Source organism: Ctenocephalides felis, unplaced genomic scaffold (assembly GCF_003426905.1).
Source record: "Ctenocephalides felis isolate EL2017-DRISC unplaced genomic scaffold, ASM342690v1 CF-g0.4_SCAFFOLD_01886, whole genome shotgun sequence".
Lineage (NCBI taxonomy): Eukaryota > Metazoa > Arthropoda > Insecta > Siphonaptera > Pulicidae > Ctenocephalides > Ctenocephalides felis.
The window spans coordinates 53,357,850-53,378,445 of record NW_020538040.1 but is presented as its reverse complement, the minus strand read 5'-3'; the positions used below and the strand labels follow the sequence as shown (position 1 = coordinate 53,378,445).

The 20,596-nt window shown below is 27.9% G+C and overlaps 3 protein-coding genes across 3 annotated transcripts in view; 1 reads left to right on the top strand and 2 right to left on the bottom strand.

The window, feature by feature from the left end:
• LOC113376565 (WD repeat and FYVE domain-containing protein 3) overlaps positions 1 to 3,832 on the bottom strand; it is a 36,784-nt gene extending 32,952 nt beyond the window's left edge. Inside the window, exons 1-5 of the mRNA XM_026616525.1 lie at positions 3,450 to 3,832; positions 2,784 to 3,029; positions 2,126 to 2,284; positions 570 to 762; positions 23 to 209 (exon numbers count right to left, since the gene is read on the bottom strand). Of these exons, the coding sequence (XP_026472310.1) occupies positions 23 to 209; positions 570 to 762; positions 2,126 to 2,284; positions 2,784 to 3,029; positions 3,450 to 3,644 (980 nt within the window). The 5' untranslated portion in view covers positions 3,645 to 3,832. The remainder of the gene's footprint in view (positions 1 to 22; positions 210 to 569; positions 763 to 2,125; positions 2,285 to 2,783; positions 3,030 to 3,449) is intronic.
• Positions 3,833 to 7,352: 3,520 nt separating this feature from the next.
• LOC113375089 lies at positions 7,353 to 8,642 on the bottom strand. The gene has a single exon (XM_026615037.1). The coding sequence runs from the start codon at positions 8,595 to 8,597 to the stop codon at positions 7,353 to 7,355; it is 1,245 nt and encodes a 414-aa protein (XP_026470822.1). The 5' UTR covers positions 8,598 to 8,642.
• A 514-nt stretch (positions 8,643 to 9,156) lies between these two features.
• LOC113376827 (pyridoxal-dependent decarboxylase domain-containing protein 1) lies at positions 9,157 to 17,943 on the top strand. Its single transcript, XM_026616891.1, has 13 exons — positions 9,157 to 9,342; positions 9,416 to 9,777; positions 10,494 to 10,729; positions 12,142 to 12,365; positions 12,761 to 12,832; positions 13,038 to 13,232; positions 13,616 to 13,687; positions 14,102 to 14,329; positions 14,845 to 15,073; positions 15,523 to 15,685; positions 15,903 to 16,023; positions 16,090 to 16,283; positions 17,201 to 17,943. The coding sequence occupies exons 1-13, from the start codon at positions 9,253 to 9,255 to the stop codon at positions 17,367 to 17,369; spliced, it is 2,355 nt and encodes a 784-aa protein (XP_026472676.1). The 5' UTR covers positions 9,157 to 9,252; the 3' UTR covers positions 17,370 to 17,943.
• The last annotated feature ends 2,653 nt before the right edge of the window (positions 17,944 to 20,596 follow it).

Below are 20,596 nucleotides of genomic sequence, written 5' to 3'. Positions count from 1 at the left end.
ATTATTATTATATTATACATACTTTAGTAAAAATTCTGATAAAAACAAGTATCCGTGACATGCTCTAAAATCCTCCAATAACATTTGAGAAACATCACTTGAATCCTTCAGAAAGCAGAAAACCGAAACAAACATTTCAACTAATTCCAAAGGGGAGAGCTCTGGAACTCTTTGCATGTTATCAATGCATAGCGCTACACAGCCTTTATCTGCAATATGATAGATTAGAATATTATACACCATTAAATTCTATTCTTTATATCGATTGAAATTATTTATTTATAATTGGATTGGATTTGTTGGAAATGGTAGGGTATGATAACAAGCCATACTAATGAAAGTATATAATGAATTATCTACATAAAAATATAAACTGTGATTCCGCCAGATTCTTTTATAATTATATTCATTTTATTAAAATTCAAATCTATAGACAGAATGTAAATAAAGATAAGTAAGTTAAACACTTAAATTGAGGTGAGATTCAGCAAACAAAAGATTTCAAGAATAATATATTGCTATATTTGATTATAAATTATTTTATAAATATAAAAGCTGAATATTCTTACTATGAATGTAGTTCACAACAGATTGTGTTAACCCATGACGAGATAATGTTGTTAACACTTCAGCAGCAGATTTTCTCCACATAACATTATGAGGTGGACAAACTGATGTTATGGCAGAAAATAACAAAGTTAAATCATCCATTCTGGCTAGTTCTTCTGCTGGAAAAGAATGACTGCACAAACGAACTAAAACCTAACCAAAGAAATGTGAAAAATTATAAATATATTGACTGTGATTGAACTTGTATAAATATATATATATATATATATATATATATATATATATATATACTAGCAAACCCGACGAACTCCGTTTCGCCACCAGATGGTTTCGTGAGAAAGATGAAGAAATTTTTTGTTTGTTTTATATTTGAAAAGGAAAAATTTGATTTTTTTATACAACAGTAATGAATTTATTCCGATTACAAAAATGAAGTGTTTTTTAGTTGAACTTCTCTAAGTAAATGAAAGTGAATCCGCAAATTATCCATTTCATTGAAGTGCTCCTTGGTAAACCACATTTTTTGTTTTATGGTCTGACGTTAACACAAACAAAGCGGATGGTTTTCCAACTCGTAAACAGGCAACATATAACTGCCCATGTGAAAAACAATGATTTTCTAAGTAATCTATTTGAAATTTATCCCGCAAACACTAAGCGATTGGCCTTGAGACTTCTTATTGCAAACGCAAGGCGAACTGGAAATTGCAATCATTTGAAGTCAAACGGAAGACCAGTTAGAATCATTGGTATGTCACCAAATCGCCAGCAATTTTTGATTGAATGGTGAAATTCAGTGCGTGTACATCATTATTCTTTGCGGCAAGAATTGCTCGTTGACTTAACCAAGCATAATTCTGATAATTCTCACTAATGTCATTACTCGAATTTTTAATTACGGTGCGTGAAGTTCCAGCAGCTTGCATTAAGGCACGATGCCATGCACAACTCATTTTCTTAGCTATAAATCTTGCGGAGCCCGAGACCTTTCCAAGGAATGCAAAATTGTCGAAATCGGTTCATGCATTCTGAAGTTATTTTGTCAGGCAGGAAAACCCAACTTATTTTTATATATATAGAAGATAATCTATTTGAAACTATTTAAAACAATTATTTATTGTTTTTATTACTCGAATTTTTAATTACGGTGCCTGAATTTCCAGCAATTTGCATTAGGATACGATGTCATGCACCACTAATTTTCTTAGCTATAAACCTTGCGGAGCCCGATACTTTTCCAACAAATGCAAAATTGTCGAAATCGGTTTGTGCGTTCTGGAGTTATTTCGTCAGGAAGTAAACTTGACTTATTTTTATCTATATAGAAGATATATATATATATATATATATATATATATATAATATGCATAACTATGTGTATAAATATATATATATATATATATATATATATATATATATATATATATATATATATATATATAGATATGTATATACAGTGATACCCCGCTCAACGTGCTTAGTTCATTCCAAGAGAAAGTTTGCTTTTGCTACATTATTTACAAATTTACTTTTATTGATATCTATTCAAATGTACCTGTGCAAATATTTTTTGTAGCATAGATCTTCTTTCATGTAATGGAATATTTCCATCAGTTGATTTTACATCAGAAACCGATACTACAATTTCTGGTAGATCAAAGAAAAGATACAAACATTTCACTAAAGTAGATGGTACTGAAGAATTTGTCATGACCTGTAAAAAAAAATAATTTAATTACTTTAAATTTAGAAATAAGTTACATGTCAAATAAAATATATTCAGAAATCATTGTCAAAATTATAATTCTGACCACCAAAGCACATGCAATTTGAACGCACTGATGCAATGTTATTTCTAGGTTTTTCAAAAAATATTGTTTGCATAATTGTTTATTTGCAATTAAGTTAGAACTAATACTAAATTCATAGTGTTTGCTTTAATCATTATGTAACAATGTGTCAAATAAGTAAAGTGTTTTATGCATTTAGAGAACTGCATATGTCTTATCACACATCTAGAAATAAAACTTTAAAAATTTATTGTTTAGTGAAATTTTTATCTGAATGATAATATATGTAGAATTCCGGAAACATATACAAAACAAATATTTATCAATGCTTGTTTAAATTATTAATTCAATGAATTATTGCCTGAATTAATTCAAATATGATTTATTGTCAAAATGATAATCAAAATAAATATATAAATATACTTGTATCAAAGTATGATCTCCAGCAGCCAATATATTTAAAGCACTGAGAAGCATCCATCCATTACTACATTCTTCATAATTTTCGGCTTCTAAGAATCTGGCAATAGCGCAACTAGCAGTCTCAGTACTTTGGTTAGAGGCTCTTTTTCGTATTTCTGACACAATTAATCGGGATACTTGTTGCGTAAATGATAGTACATCCCAAAATTTTTCACTCATATCATATGCTGGACTAGACTCAAAAACCTAAAAATTATAATATATTATTCTTATTCTTACAAATATGGAGTTTTTCATTAAGGATTCAAAATCTATAAACATAAAATCAATTTTGTTCCATTACATAGCCTCATCAATATAAAACAACTGCACATAACATATGTTAATACTATATGTACTAATCACACATTCACAGCAATTATGCATATATAAACAGTGAAATTAAAACTTTTTTTCTTACAAATTCCACTTATTTCAATGTAGTCACTTATGTTACAAATAAATACTTCTGCATAACAAATTACCAAATGTACATGTATCCCCCAAATAAATCTGTTAAACCAGCTGATAGATTAAATAATAAGTGCACATTAATTTAGGTTTGAAAGTAAATAATATTTTGGAATTTAAATTTTATATTAGAATAATTAGGGTGAATCTATTTACTTTGCAAAATAGAGGTAGCATATTATAAAGTTTATCATCTCGTTCTGATTCAGTGAGGGGATGACTCGGATGACTATATTCTGTATATAACTTCTTAAGATGCATTAATCCTAGTTGTGTATGTCCTGAAGATCCATTGTCAGCAATTTCTTGATGCGCTCCGCTCCCACCACGTAATTTTCGCATAATATTCATTTTGAGATCCAAGATCAATACAATTAAAATGTTTAATTGTTTATATAGAAAAATTTCTGGGCTTCAACATAATTACGCAAATATAGATATTTAACTGAAATTTAACTCATATCAGCGAGATAAACTAATCGTGTACATTAAAAAAAATGAAAATGACAAATTTTCAATTATAATATACATCTGAAAATGGCCTTCATTATTTGATAAAAGGATTTGAATTATAAAATTTACTTGTGAAAAAATATAAACTCTCGCATAATAGTAAATTTGCATTCATGTTTCCACATTATCAATTTAAGTTAACATCAAATATATTATTTGCGCAATACACAATTGCAATGTAATTTTTTGTTATTTATTCTTATGCTACGCTATTTGACAGATGACATATGTTGCGGTTGCGTCCAGAGACATTTCATGTTTGTTTATTGTTAACATGACCTTATACCAACATTAAAATTCATAGACTCTGTGGCAACGATCTATATACACTTCTTTTATCTATGGTACACTCCAAACCATAGATAAATAAACTGTCACATTCATCAAAACTGTCATTCATAAGTGAAACGTCAAAATAACACTTAACCTCTATGAAAGAGTTGCTTTCACAGCGAAATGTTCCTTCTTAGCGGATATTATTACGAAGAAGTTATGTTTAATTAGTACATTAAAGAGTGTTTTAGATTAGTTATTGTAGTTACTTAGGCTATCTACTTTGTTTTAACTTTATTGTCGGGTTTATTTTCATTTCTCATCGAATTAAGACCAGAACGTTTGGATTTTAACATCATGTTTGATTTTTAACATCGTGTAAGCTTTGATCATTCGAACTCAACTTATTTATGTTTCATGTATATATTGATAATAAAATGTCATGTGCCGTGAGAATACAGTCGTGATAGCATGCTTTTTGATAAACATATGATGTGTATTAAGTTTTGATATTTTCAGTAATAGTTTTTAGCCTAGACAATATTAGAATACCGTGGGTTCTATCTTATCTTTTGTCAAATGTATATATTAATTTAGATTATTATATCAATGTATATATTAATTTAGATCAATGTGACTTCTTGTTGAAGTAGTGAATTGCTCCACTTGAACTTTAAAAAAAGAAAGTCCTAGAAGCCACAAATAAAAAAACAAAATTTTACGAATTATTATATTACGCTTTAAAAAACGATTAAGCCTAGTTTGGTTGCGAGTCAGAGAGTATTTTCTACTTCGGAAAATTTTGTGTGTAAACAATTGTTCAAAGGACACTTCTAAATAACAAATCGATAGAAGTCCTCAACTTTTTCGGAAAATTTTCATACAATCTATCATAAAAATATTTATAATCTCATATGTGAAAATGATGCATGAATAATGAATAATCATTTTCAAAGTTATTTAATTCAGATCAATTCTATTATTTCTTTGTTCTACTAATTAAAATTAAAATAAATTTGTTTACTATTCATAAAGTTGAACATTAAATAAATTCAGCCAAAAACTGCTTTAAATCACACTAAATTTGCCACTATTTTTTTTTTTGTTATTACAGAATATTTGAGCAAAAATTAATTTTTTATATAAAATTCGAAAACCGGCTAAAACCGGAAATTTACAGTTTGAATACCAGTTTTCTGAAAAGTCGGTTTTTGTATAAACCCAATGACTACCATGACTACATGCATTTTTGTTGGGTCTGTTTATATGGTACTTAACTTTATACACAAAAGAAATAAAAAAAAATGCAGTAATTATCAATATTTGTATATTTAATATTTTTTATTATTTTTTGTATTACTCAACAATTGTTGGTTTTGAATTGTTTTCAATGTTTTCTAATTTTATTATAAAATTTATTAGTTTCTATGTTATCTCTTTTTAGCTGTTTTGTCATATTTTCTTTGGGTCCATGAAAACATTTTTCCTTTCACCATTCTCAAACCATGTAATAGCTAGTTTCTAATGATCAAGGAATACATCAATAAAAGTATTACTCTCGTTTTTAATGTTCTATAAATATAATATTATAAACGAAACAATTGTAAACTAGAAATATGTTTAATGAGATTCAACTGATTATGGTTTACATAAGCAACAATAAAAAAAACTTAATTTAAATATGAAGATTTTTAACTGTCACAAAAAAAAAATAGTTTTATCTAATATTTTGTATTTTGTTAGTGCCTTTTGGATTTTAAATATTTTTTATTTATTCATCACTTAAATTATTTGTTTTAAATTGTATAAAATGTTTTCTATCCTCTAGTAAGTATAAGTCAAAAACGCATATATAATATGTCTTAGTAAAACAGTATTCAAATTTCCATTTATAAAACTTAATAGTTAACAGTTAAGACTTAAGCAAAATATAACTCATTAATAATTCACAAAAAGGTTGTATTTTTGCCAGTCGCTTTTAAATACAATGTCGACTCTGAATATATGTACACACAAATGCCACATAGGTAATAAAAAGTTCGAACATAAAACAGTGTTTAAAGAATACTTGATGCATTTTATGAATCAAATTTGTTTCACTGACTAATGTAGGTCAAAACATATGTATATATAACTAAATCAAAATAGGAAGGATTTATGAATAAATTGATTGGAATTAATTCTATAATTTTTTTTTTAATTATCTTTTATGACATCTATTGGATATTATTACAGAATCACTGAACAAAATAATTTAATATTTAACCTTTTATTATGGCAAACAGTGCTATGTACCTGAAATGTTGAACATATATTCGGGCTACAAGACAACAAAAACAATAATCGAAGCAGGTTGCCTGCAAAATTTGAAAACCTCACCTTAATTTTTTGAACACACACACACACATACACGCATATATATATATATATATATATATGTATATATATATAATTTTGTGATATGAGTGGAACGAATATTAGACATTGAATATGAACAACACAATACTCAGATTTTTACACACACTTTATTTAATAATTACAGACGTTTCAAGACTATGGTATGCCTCATCTTCAGTGTAATTTCTAAACAGTAAAAATTATATACTAATACATTATTTAATATTTTATTTAAATTATATTTAATTTTTGGAAAAAAAACACCAACATCTCTTTCGTTTTTCAAAAGTAAAATAAAATTTAAATAAAATATTAAGTAATGTATTAGTATATAATTTTTACTGTTTTGAAATTACACTGAAGATGAGGAATACCATGGTCTCAAAACGTCTGTAATTATTAAATAAAGTGTGTGTAGAAATGAGTGTTGTGTTGTTTATATTTAACATTTAAGAACTATATTTTAGTAGCATTGAGCTTTGAATGAGCAATCCAAAATAGTAATATAAAAGTCAAAAAAGTAATAATTTACTATCGGCATTTCGTTTAAACCACCTCCCTTGATATATATATATATATATATATATATATATATATATATATATATGTATATATATATATATTTATATGTATACAGATTATAATTTAATATAATATTAATACTAACATTTTTGTATAAATTTCATAATTATAAAACTTATATCATAATCTTAAAAAATTATAAAACTTTAGCATATTTACAACATAAAACTCTAGAAAATTGAGTAAATATATATTCCCACTTCTTAGTCTTTGAGAAAAAAATTAGATTTTGAAGAAGAAATTTAAAATTTATGAAACTAAAAACTTTAATTAAGATCACAGAATGAAAAATTATCATGATTGTTGTAAGGTAATTAATTGGCTATTTATATCTGGTGTTGAATCCTCTTCATCACTAGAACACAAATTTATAATTTCAGAAACGATATTTGAAGCTTTATTAGAAAATTCTTCACAAGTACATTTAACTTTAACAGAGGCAGGTCTGCACTTAACATATTTTAATTGGCTACTTAAATTTAACAAAAATTTTCCCACTTTTTTTGGATTTTTGTAAGTATGTTTCCACTCAGCACTAGATTTACGAAAAGTTACAGGGTATGTCCTAGAGGAAGAGAAGTTTCGATCCTGCATTGAACCAACAGAGGTACCAGGTAGAGGAAAAGCTTCACAATATCTTTCAGTCCGCTCTCTGCGCTCTGTGTGTGTTTGATCAGAGACAGTATGTCTGCATCGTTTAGCCAGAAAAATTCCTGCAGGTGAAGAGAATGGCATAGCAGGACATTTCAGTAATGCATGAGGAATACTTGTCCTTGCTTCGCGTTTTCTTCCTTCATTAGGAGGTTTAACTCCAATTTTTGTTACATTTTGATTATTTTCAGTATTTTGGCTAGTCAGCTTAAAATAATTAAGAAAGTTTTCTTGGTCCAAATTCACAATATCTTGGCAATCTGCTGAAGCAACAAAATCACCCTCACACTTGATTTCATGGTTTTTCATTTCTTCAAAAGAATGCAAAATTATATCACACTTATCACAAAGATAAATATCCACAGGGTCTTCTTCCACCATGGATGGTAATATACCCAAAAGGCCATCAGGATTGAAAGGTATAGGACCATCGGGTTTGAGCCATTTTCTTTTTCTCGCTGGAATAATCTTATCATACATAATATTCTCATTTCTAAAAGTCACAAGTAATTTTCCGGTATTTTTATTATATAGAGATGTTGTGTTATCCCAATTGTTAACAAATTTCAGAATTGCTTTTGGATGTTTTGATAAATCAGTGCAAAAACGCAGAAGGTAAGCACAATCATGATGGGTATAACAGGATATGATCAAATTTTGGAGCTTTGTTTTCCACATTTCATCCTCCTTATTAAATTTTGCAAAAGCTTTTGGGTAAGGAATATCTTTAGGCCACCACTTTGGCATGATGGGTTCCTTGATCTGATCACCTGACAAAGAACACTGAACCATAAAAGGTATAAATCTTTCAAGCTCACATATTGACATCTTATTAAGAGAGGTAGGATACCCATTTACAAAGAGTAATGGAAGTATTGCCCTCATCATTGACAATTTTTAAAAAATCTGATCATTTGATTAAGTAATTGATACTATGACACATAAACTTTGTAAGCAGTTTTTAACAATAATATGCAAAGAATACAATTGAATTGCAATTTGGAAAAGTTGATTAACCAATAAAATTTCTTTATTTTTAATCGTTTCATATTTGAAACTATTTAGTCATCTTTTGTTGTTAAAAATCTGGTGGACACATTAACACAAATGAATTTTTTTGCAGTTGCAGAACTTGCACACATATCAATAAAAAGTCGACACATGTTTATTCAAACTTTCTATTATGAAAAGTTTATCGTTTGTACGTTTTCTTTTGTTTTTGAATCCATAATAACAAAATGAGTAAACGAAGTATAAGCATCTCTGTATAGACGTCAAAATATTACATTATTATAATAACTTTGTCTAAGTTAAAGTCCTTGAATATGTATCTACATGGAGCGATTTAATATAAATATTTTTATATTATATCAATATATAATATTATAAAAGTCAAGTAGTCACTTAATATTTGCTTTAACGCGGTTTTGAGATATTACTCAACTGACATTATTTGCTTTGACTGCGGTGAACTTTTGACAACGCGTCCGAATTTGGTATATTCTACAGTCAATTTTTGATTCGTTGATTTGACATTGCCACGATGACTATGACTTCAGAAGTTGAGACAGGGTTTAATTTCACAAATGACATGGAAATGGGGGATATAAATAGTGATAAAAGCAAAGAACTTGTATGTTACTTTATATTTATAATATAAATTGAAATATTATTATTGCTTTCATTAAAAGTTTGTCTATTATTAGGAGCGTCAAACATTGGTTGAAGTGGAATTTCAGGCCTCTAAAGTTATAGAAAGGCTCGAGGCAGGTGTTAGTGGCGGTGATAAAAGTATTAGTCAAACAAATTCTCAGCCTATCGGATTTCTGGGTAATGATAAAAAAAATGCGAATGATATTTTGCGGCTTATTGAAGATGTCATTTGCACCAGTGATCCTGAGGAAGAAGGAGCCCCATGGCCTCTTCCATATTTGGATGAAGTAGGAAAATTAGCTATAGTTTCGCATAGTATTCTGGCCTATCTTTCTACTCTAGAAAGAACTCATTTACAACATCTGAATGCTCGGATCAGTACAGACACAACCAGGTGGCTAAGCCACATATTCAGGTTAGCTTCATATGCATAAAATTTATATTTTTTAACCTTCTTTTTCTTTGATGTTTGATTTACTGAAATATTAACTCTAGAACATGGTCTAAATTTATTAATACATTGTAAATTTTGCTGTTTGTATTCTTAAATATTCTACATATACAAATTTTTAAATTACAAGATTACTTTTATTTCTCAAATTCCATTTTTAAGGAATTTTTTTTTAATGGATGGAGTCGCAAAACGTACTTAATTTGTTATGCGAAAATTTCGCTTTGCAAAATTCATTTTACATGAAAATAAAATAATATGTTTTGTGGTTTTCAAATAAGGCAAGAGAAAATAAAATGTATTATATCTGTAGTTAAGACATTTAAAATAAAAATTAATATAATTATTTATGAAATAAGTTAATATCGGTTATATTCACAAGAGTTTTACTGCTCATTTTTTTGCCCTTTTAGTTTCTGAATTTAGAACCTGTTAGTTGTTTTTTCTTTTTTTTGGATCTATAAGACATACCAGAAATCATGAGCTCAAAAAATTTTCTCTAAAATTTTAGTATAAAAAGGTGCATTATCCAATAATAAATGTGCTTTAAGGGTGAGTTTTTTTTCCAACACCATTTTTGTTTGCGTTGTGTCGAGTGTTTGTGCTCGAAAAATAACATTTATTATGCAATGCAAAAGTTGTACCAGATACCGCTGTACTTACTATAGTATAATTCAAAGGTTTTTGGATTGCTCCTCATATATTCATGAAGATTCTGCTGATGGCCTTGTTCACGCAATAAGATTAGCATTGTCTATACGGTGTCCTGGTTATCTAGAAAATGGTGCTGGTACCAAAGGAGCTCCATGTTTATATTCATCAGAAACAAGTCCGATTGGGACACTACAATATGCATGCAGGTTGATAGGTTTACCACTGGGTTGTGTTAGACCCGTTCCAGTAAACACTGTTTTTGGTAAGTTACAAAAAAAATTTTGTTACATAAAAAATTGAAGAAAGGCCTAATGTAAATGCTATCAGTGCTTCATTTGATGATGAAGCATGATATATGTAAGCTGGTTTGCTTGCCATTTTGGAACCTTTGATCAATAATAATATACCTTGAATCAATAATACTTCAACATTGATTTAATTTATCTTGAGCATCAATACAGAAAAATGTATTTTATTGAAATATATTACTTATTGTAAAAAGTCAAAATATAAATGAGCTTTTGTTCACATAAACAATTCTAGCCTTTCTTAAATATCTATCAGCAAATCTTATTTACTACAGTCTGTAAAGTCAATCATAAATGTCGTTTACTTTTTAAAATATGTAAATAATAAAATTAAATTACCTACTAATAGTTAAATCTGAAATAGTTGTAATGACACCTTTTGTTTATAGGGTATAAAAGGAGTATCAACCATTCATGTTAATTTTTTATTTTAAGATCTGTAATTTGTAAGATTGCTTTTCTATTCTTGCTATTTTCTAACTTTCAAACACTACAGGTAACCCCCGCATAACACAGTAGTTATGTTCCAATAAAGTAGCGTGTTATGCGAATCCGTGTTGTACGGAACAAAGAACTAGTACAAACAGATGTCCAGGTTACTTTCCAAGAATTCAAAAAAGCATGCTACATATCATGATTTTATAATAAATATTGTTCTGTTTATTATTTTTTTTAAGAAGTAGTATACATTACATCAATTATATGAATTTTTTCGTCATTATTAAATGGTAAGTGCTATCCAACATGATCCTTTTTTTGCAAAATATCCTCATCCTCTGACCAGCTTTTTGTACTACCTCCAGATTCATGCATTATTTTTTTCAAATACAATTATATTTGCAATTACTTGCTTTTAGCAAAAAGATATTCATATATTTACCACATGCAAAGTTATTTTATTTATTAAAATTTTGTGCTCATTTCATTCAAAGGATCTTTGCTTAATACTGATTGACTAATTGTTTGGATAAGCCTAGAATTTTTTTTCTCTATAGAACGTATGCGCTCGAATAATAAGTATCAAATTAGTTATCTTTTGCATTAGTTTTATCACATTTATTGAGTTATTGTACTGCGATTTTACTAATTTTAGATTAAATAAAGTTTGATTTTCATAGATTTTACTATTTTTTTATTTATTAGGGTTTTGCTCAATTCTCAAACCGTGTTAGAGCGAACTCGTGCTATAGAAGTACCGTGTTATGCGGGGGCTACCTGTATTTGTTTTTAAGTAACTTTTTGTTGGTTTGCTCATGATCATGTACATAGTTTATGACCATTTTATTAAAATTTTTGGTTTACAAAACCTTTAGAATACATGTATTCATAATTTTATATATTATGGACAATTTATTTAATATATTAGGTTCTGCTCAAACAATGGATTTGTCAGCTTTGGGAAGAATGTTTGTAGACGATACTGCCGCTGGCATGGTACCGTTATTGGTTGTGGGAGAAGTAGGTACTTCAATATGTGGGCATAATGATAATGTAAGCAGGCTGCAAGATTTATGTCGTACTCATAATGTATGGTTACACTTAAGGGGTCATGGGCTTGCTGCTATAGCTGTTACACAAGCAACTGGTGTGGTTAGTAATCTTCACATAATATCTAATTTTTATTCAATATTTTCAGAAACAAATATGTTTCTTAATTATTCAATAATATATAATTTAAACATGTAGTAATAATTATTGTATACTATTTACCTATTTATTTATTTAAGTGTTGATTTATATACAACAAACAACAAATACTCATGTAATTTTTGTTTTGGTTTAGCAAAAAAAATCATTTAGCCTTTTCTATGCTCTTATAGTATTTCATATATTTGAAATCTTTTTTTATCTAAACTTTCATATTAAGACATATATTTAATATAATGAATTATCTAGTTGACACATCAAATTGCTTATCTAATTTCATTCATAATGTTTTTTATAATAATTTCTTTAAGATAGGTGTTCTTTTTAATTTTACATAGCCAACTCGAATAGCAGACAGCATAACTTTGCCACTAGGAACTTGGTTAGGAATACCTGGACTTCCTGTTGTTGTATCCTTTCTAATATAAATTATTTTTTAAAAAAATCATATGTTTAAACACATATTTTTTATTATATTTTTGTATAAAACAGGAGTGAATCATGTGGTTTGCTTAAATCAATAACTATATTTATTTATAGCTTTCATTCAAATTATTTCCAAAATTTGATTATTTCTTCAAATGTATATTAGATTTCTTAAGTAATATAATTCAGTCACTTTATCGACTTCCTGAGACTGTAAATGCCACAACAGGTCTTTTAGCTTCTAGGAGATTAAATTCTTTGCCTTTATGGATGACACTTCAGGCATTAGGACGAGAAATGATTACCACACGATTATTACAATCATTTCATTCATGCCGGATTCTATGGGCGCATCTTAATAAGCACTGTAGCATTAGAATATTGGTACATATTATGCGTTTGCTTGTGATTGATATGTTTTGACCATTTAATTCTATGTTTAGTGAGAATGATTTAATTTTAATGAGTTTCAATCTCACTTACATCATTTTTATATGATTCATGTTTATTAGGTAAGAAGTGAAATATGAATTTTTAGATATCAAAATAAATTCGTTTTTTGCTTTTAATTTTAATTTACATTAATCATTATCTTCCGAACTAAAATATTACATAAGAGAAATGGAATGGAATTTTTTGCAATGTGGAAAAGTTATAATAATTTTTAAATATTAATTAATGCAAGCATGTTTTATAATAATTTTAGTTTATGTAAACATTGACACGAGATGTTACGTAGTTTCATATGTTTATAAAAAATATTTCAGAGCAAGGAGCCTGGGGGCGAAGGTGGTGTCTATACAATGGCTGATATAATTACTAAGGCTGTGAATCCAACAGTAATATATATATATATATATTTTTAATTTTTGTTAAGGATTAAGGCTTCAATTGGGGTTATTACATTTTTTATTCAACTATCACCTATTAATCTATATCAATATATTGTTGCAATGATAGGGTTGGGGTGAAATAATTTTCCATTTAAAATATTGACCACTGCGATTAAAGAATGTAAATTTGTTTAACTTTTATTTATTCTATATTCTTAAAGAAATTGCTAAATTGTTTGTAAAAGTAAACGATAAGTATGTCATTGACTTAAATTAAAATTATTTCTATCATTGAATTGAAATATGAATTACTTGCTTTTAATATTATCTACCATAAGTCTTTAATTTCTTATTCATAAAAAAATAAGAAAAAGAAAGCAAAATTGTAGTTAAAGTGAATTCTCTTTTACAACAACATAGATATTATTTGAAGCAGCTGTTTCATGTGTGGTGTTTCAATTCATTGGTGCTTCTAATCCATCACTGGAACAAACTGAAACCCATCCAAACTCAAATTCTGTAGAAGCTGATGCACTCATAACTCCAAAAAAATGTAGTAATCAAAAAAGGCAATTTAGCAGAGTTCCTTCTTATTATGATAAATTAAATTCCTGGCTTGGTCAGATTTTGCAGAGAGATGCTCCGCAGGTATTAAATTTGTATTTTTAATATTTTAACTTTCTAATAATAATTTAAATAGTAATTTTGTTTTTATGCATGCATCTATGCAAGCATAGTCTATGTGTTTATTAAACGCGTAAACTTATACACATTAACAATTGTTGTTGATGTGTGGGTGAACTATAATATAATGTGTTAAATAAATGATAGCAATCATTCTGTAATTTCTAGAACAATATGAAACGTAGTGTAAATTTTATTTCCATACCAATCTGTGAATACGATTTATTATTATTATGTGCCATGACACTTACAAACTTCTTTATTTTGTTGTATATTGTGATAAACTGCATGTTATTATTATTTTTATGAAATTAAGCGAGAATGTCATTTAAACAATTTTTGTACTTATAAATAATATGTCAACATATCTCATTTAAAATTTAATTGAAAATTCAAAGATTAGAACATTTTGATGCATGGGTACTAAATGTATATGATTATTAGCAAGGTTATCAAGTTGTTATTATCCAAACTTTTAGGTACCCCTGGAAATATGTGATTTAGATAGCGCTGGTATTGTGTTAAGATACTGCCCATTAGAAGCTGCTCCAGGAGGTCCTCCTGAGGCAAGAGATCTAGAAGAGTTTGCCGTTTGTGTTGAACAGCAATTAGAAATTTTAGAGGCTACCATAAAACATAAAGAAACATTTGTAAGACTTGTTGAGCAGAGTCCAGTTTTGAAACTAGTTGAACTGCCAGGATGGGCTGGTAATTTAGTTAAAATTATTACATTTTTAAAAAATAGTTTTAGAAATAGGTTATCCTAGTTAACTATTCTGGATCGGGATCATATTTATGTTTAATACAAACCAAACTCGTTTGATGACATAAAAATAACTTTATTAAGCACTGATTATGACAAAATATGACTTAGCATATTAGATAGAATAGGCGCTGTGTGTAGAAACAACTAAACTTGAAAATATATTTCTATATTTTTCAGTTCAATTTTGTGTGCACATTTGTTTTTTTTATAGTATTTATTTTTCTAATACTTGCACTCGTAATCATGTTTGTAACATATATGACATGATTCTGAATATGACTTAACATCGCAAATATGTAGTCTTTTTATTCTAAGGATAAATATATATTACGTAAATTGTAGTATAATTTTTGGATTTTTTTTTTTTCAATTGTATGATTGTTGCATACAGGTCTGGGTGGGGTTCGCTATGCACCAGAAGGTTGGGAAGCATTATTAACAGATCAAGCTAAATCAGAATTAAATAAGTTAAACTGCGCGTTAGTTGAATCTTTGAGAGCTACAGATGGTGCATTTTCACAAGGTGAAGGAATTGATGGTCTGATTTGTGTAAGGTATAGCTATAATTGATTCTCTTTTATTTTTATAAAAGTATCAGTCTCTCAATAATTTAAAGTTAGTACAATTTTCTTTTGTTCGAAATGAAATTAAATTAATTTGAAATTATATATCATAAAATCATGTTGTGCATAAACCAATTTTAAGGCATTAAAATGAGCGTGTTTTAAAAAATATACTAGGTATATTGAGTTAACATGAACCTTTTATTAGATTTGGGATGGTCACTGCTGAAACAGATGTAGAAGAGCTGTTGGGACTTGTTATGTCAGTTGGTCGTTCAGTTCAAGAGTCTTCCAGAGTCATGGATTCAATGACGGAAATTGTTAAAAAAGTAATTTGTTGACTAAGATAATTATGATTTATTTAAATTTATTTATTTATGATTTATTATAATTAGGGCATAGAAGCAGCAACACTGGATTTGCAAAGAGAAACAGAGGAAAAATTGTGGCAAGAAGGAATTTTAAGACATGTTCCAGTGGTAGGAAGAGTAGTAAATTGGTGGTCCCCTCCAAATAAAGAAGGAGGAATTAAAGGGAGGAGTCTGAATTTAACACAAGGTGTTGTTGAGAGTACCGAAAATATTTACAGGTTTGTTTAGTTTTTTATTCTAACTTGTTTCTATCTAAAAATGTATATGTGCTAAAATTATTGATTTAAACAAAACTTCTAAACCAGTTTTCATGGCAAACAAAGTTGTTGCATTTTTAATCATGTAATTAATAACCGTAGATAATTTAAATATGGTATATGTATATTGGATTTGTTTTATATGAGCAAAAATTAGAGGCTTTAACTGTTGGAAGTAGTATGCACCCATCTGCGCATGCATAAAACTATTTTAACCATTCCATGTAATATTGTTCTGAGTGTCATTTTTATATAATATATATCAATATTATATATTAATAAAATAGTAATATAGAAAAATATATAATATATATTAAGGTTAAATAATGTTAGTTCTGAATGCATGTTGTTAAACCAACGTCAATAAAAAAAAGTAGTGGCAAGGCTTTCAGGTAAATTATTGGAGCGCTTCATTTTAAAAACGAATTTGCTATTTTTAAGTGTATAACTCATAACTTGTATATTAGCTAAATATTTTAAATTTGCTTAAAAGAAAAAAGAAATACTATTACACTATAAAATTATCATTTTGGCTTTAAAACTATTTAAACCATTATATTAACATATACCATCTGCACATTGTTAATATTTCATATGTTCTTTAAGTTATCAAGTAATTTGATCTCTGAAGAGGAGGCAGTTTCATATGTGGACACATATATATGCCAAATATACAGTACATATTTATCAATATTGCTAACAAATGACAAAATGATCAAGAAGCTCTTATAGAATTTTTTTTCATTTTTGGGTAACGAAAAATTAAAACAATGGGAATAGTATATAAATTGTTTCTTTTTGTCTTTTTCTCATTACATATGGAAATAATAAAATGGGAGACATAGAAGTTCAATTGATATTAATATTTAAATATTTAGATATCATATGCAAATTGCTGGTGGCACACAATCAATATCTGGTAGTAAAACACCACCAACCCCATTGGTTCAAACTCCTGTTGGGCCAACTTCTCCTGGAAACACAGATATTCCTGGTCATTCTCGGACATCCAGTCACAGTTCACAAACAAGCAAAACTCCCATTTAATGTTCTGTTAGTTACATGGTTAGTATATTTAAAATTGAAGTATTAAACTTATTAATTTTGTATTGAGTGTAAAAACTTTTGGGTAGTCTCAAACTGTGGGCTTGTCAGAAAATGAAACTTAGGTACAAATAGATAAACTTATGAATTTCAAATATGTTTTACATTTTTTATTGAAAGTTTCAAATTCACAAATTTTAATCAGCTTCCAACAAACTAAAACATTCCCAATTTATATAAAACATGAATATGAGATACTTTCAGATATTCAGTTACTTTTTATATTCAATTTGTAATTGTGTATGTTTGTGTATATATATACACACACATACATACATACAATTAACCAATAGAAGTTTTTCTTAACTGAATTCACAAAGGACGCTCATAAAATTGTTGAACTTTACTTATGATAAGACTTGTGAAAAGTTTTCACATAATCTTTAATATGGCCATTTCAGTTTTCACAGTTCAATGCTTCTTGAAGCCAGTTAAGAAATACATAGATAGAATATAGGATAGACAATAAATAAGCTGTGAAGCAAAGCTTTCAGTTATATCATGTATTATACAAACAAAATGCACTGACTTATTTAATTATTTATAGTGATAATTAATTATCAAGTATTTATGAAATATTTCAAAATTATGTTTAATTTACCAAAGAATAAAGGTTATTGATATGAACTTAATTATATTGTTACTATAATGTTATATGAAGGAATAATTTGTAATCCTAAAGAATTATGAAACAATTAACAATTTTATTTGCAAAATCCAGATAAACAATGGTGCTCTGGTGCAATGCATTACTTATAGAAATAATAATAAAATTAAATTTATTTAGGAAATAATCATGTTATTTGAGGAATATCTTTAATTTCTATATTATTTTCACTCTCTGTGCTTTCCTCCGTTTCTTTAGGGGTATTATCTTCTTTGGTGGATGTTCCTTCACCTTGAAAAATAAAACTTACATTACATCAAATGTGCATGATTTCCTTGGAAAATAATTCAATATTCCTGAAATAGCAATGGGGTCATTAAATCTACATTTTAAAGTTTTTTTTTTTTTATTTATACATAGTATAACTAATTAGTAATTGAATATGATTGAAATAAAGAAATTTTTAAATAACATTCTCTTTCAGTCAATTTACAATAAACAGATTTATTTCATTTTCAAGCAAGTATAATTTAAGAAGAACCAATGAATATTCTATATATACATATACATATTTGCTTATTTCAGCAGTGCGTAAGTTTTCAATTTGTAAATACAAGAAATATATTAAAAAAAGTATATATATATATATATATATATATATATATATATATATTAACAAAGTCTAATAATCGGGCATAACATCAATAAAAAACATGAATTTCTTTCAAAAATTTATTTTAAATCCATACGTTTCGGCTATAATCCTAGCCTTCATTCAGTGGAAACTAAAATTAAAATTAAAAACTAAAACAATTGAATTGGAGTGAAAAGAAAAAATAAAATAGTAATTAGTACTTACAATTAGTTGATCTTAGTGTTAATTCGGAAAACTTTAGTAATCCATGGTATTAGGATATGGTAATGCACTACACTATGTATTATAAACATTAACTTGAAATTACACAATATTTTCACAAAATACTGATTTGAAAAAATCACAAATGGATAGTGTGTTATTCATAGACTGGTTGAAGATGTAATGGAGAAAGACAGGTCTGCAAGAACTGTTTTGAATTGTTTGGGGTTTTTTGAATTGTTTTTATGTTGTTGTAACCGTTTATTGAGGTTCTGGCTAGTTTCTCCTATGTAAATTAAATTACAGTCTAAACAATTTATTTGATAGACGAGATTTCTGAGTCGTTCAATATTAAATGGGGTTTTTGTCTTGGTAAAAATAGTGCTAGTAGTTGTACTAAAATGGGTTACAAGTCGAAGTCCAGATTTATAAAAAAGTTTTTTCCAAGGAACATACAATTCTTTAATGTATGGCAAACATATTACACCAGAATGAGTTTCTGAGTCAGGTAAATCGTTATGTACTGTGCAATTGTCCATTTTATTCAAAAGGTACGTTCGTCTGTTACTAGTTACGGAATTTATAAGTTTTAGGGGATAAGAGTTATCTGTTAAAATTTTTGTAATTAATTTGATGTTGTTGTCCCAAAATGTTTTGTCCGATAGAAGTATTGCGTGGTCCGTTAGATTTATTATAGTACCTATTTTCATTTTGAGTGGATGATAAGAAAAGTAATTAAGGTATCGTCCGGAGTTAGTTGGTTTTTGGTACCAGTTTGTTATTAGTTTGTTATCTGTAGTACGTATAAGTTTTATGTCTAAGAAACTGATCGAGTTCATTGTCTCCAATTCCACTGTAAATTTTAATTTTTTATTGACGTTATTAAATTGATCAATTATCATAGTGACATCATCACTAGGGATACAAGTGATAATGTCATCTACATAACGGTAATAAAAAATATGTTTATTGTAATTTTTGAAAATTGTATTTTCAAGGAGTTGTAAGGATATTTCTGCTAGAGATGGACTTGCTGGGGACCCCATTGGCGCCCCAAAAATTTGATAATAGAAAGAGCCATTGAATTCAAAAATAAGTGTTAGAGACAATGAACTTGACGGTTTCCCTGAACCAGCGTAAAGATAAAGAAGTCAACGGGGAAATTTCATTCCATCGGATTGTTATTGCGTCTAAAATAAGGTCTAGGGGTACATTAGTAAAAAGTGAGACTACGTCTAAGCTAATTAGTTTGTAGTTGTCTGGTATATAATTTATCTTGTGTTTTAAGTCAGTAACGAGTTCATAAGAATTTTTTATGTAGTGTGGTGATTGTTTTGTTATTGTAGTTAAAATGTTACTTATGTATTTTGAGAGTTTATATAGGGGAGTATTAATGTCGGAAACTATTGGTCTAAGAGGTAAATTATTTTTGTGGACTTTGGGAAGGCCATAAAGTCTGGGAAAATATGGGTGTAAATTTTTCAGGTCAGAAGTTATCTCTTTTGTTAGTTGTTTGTTTGTTGTAAGTTTGTCTAAAAATTGGTAATTTTGTAAGTATTAGTGTCAAGTAATAATTCAGATATTTTATTTATATAGTCTTGCTTGTCTATGATAACAGTGATGTTGCCTTTATCCGCTTTAGTGACCACTATATCCGGATGATTTTTGAGAAATATTTTGCATGCTTTAAGGTCTCTAAGAATATTA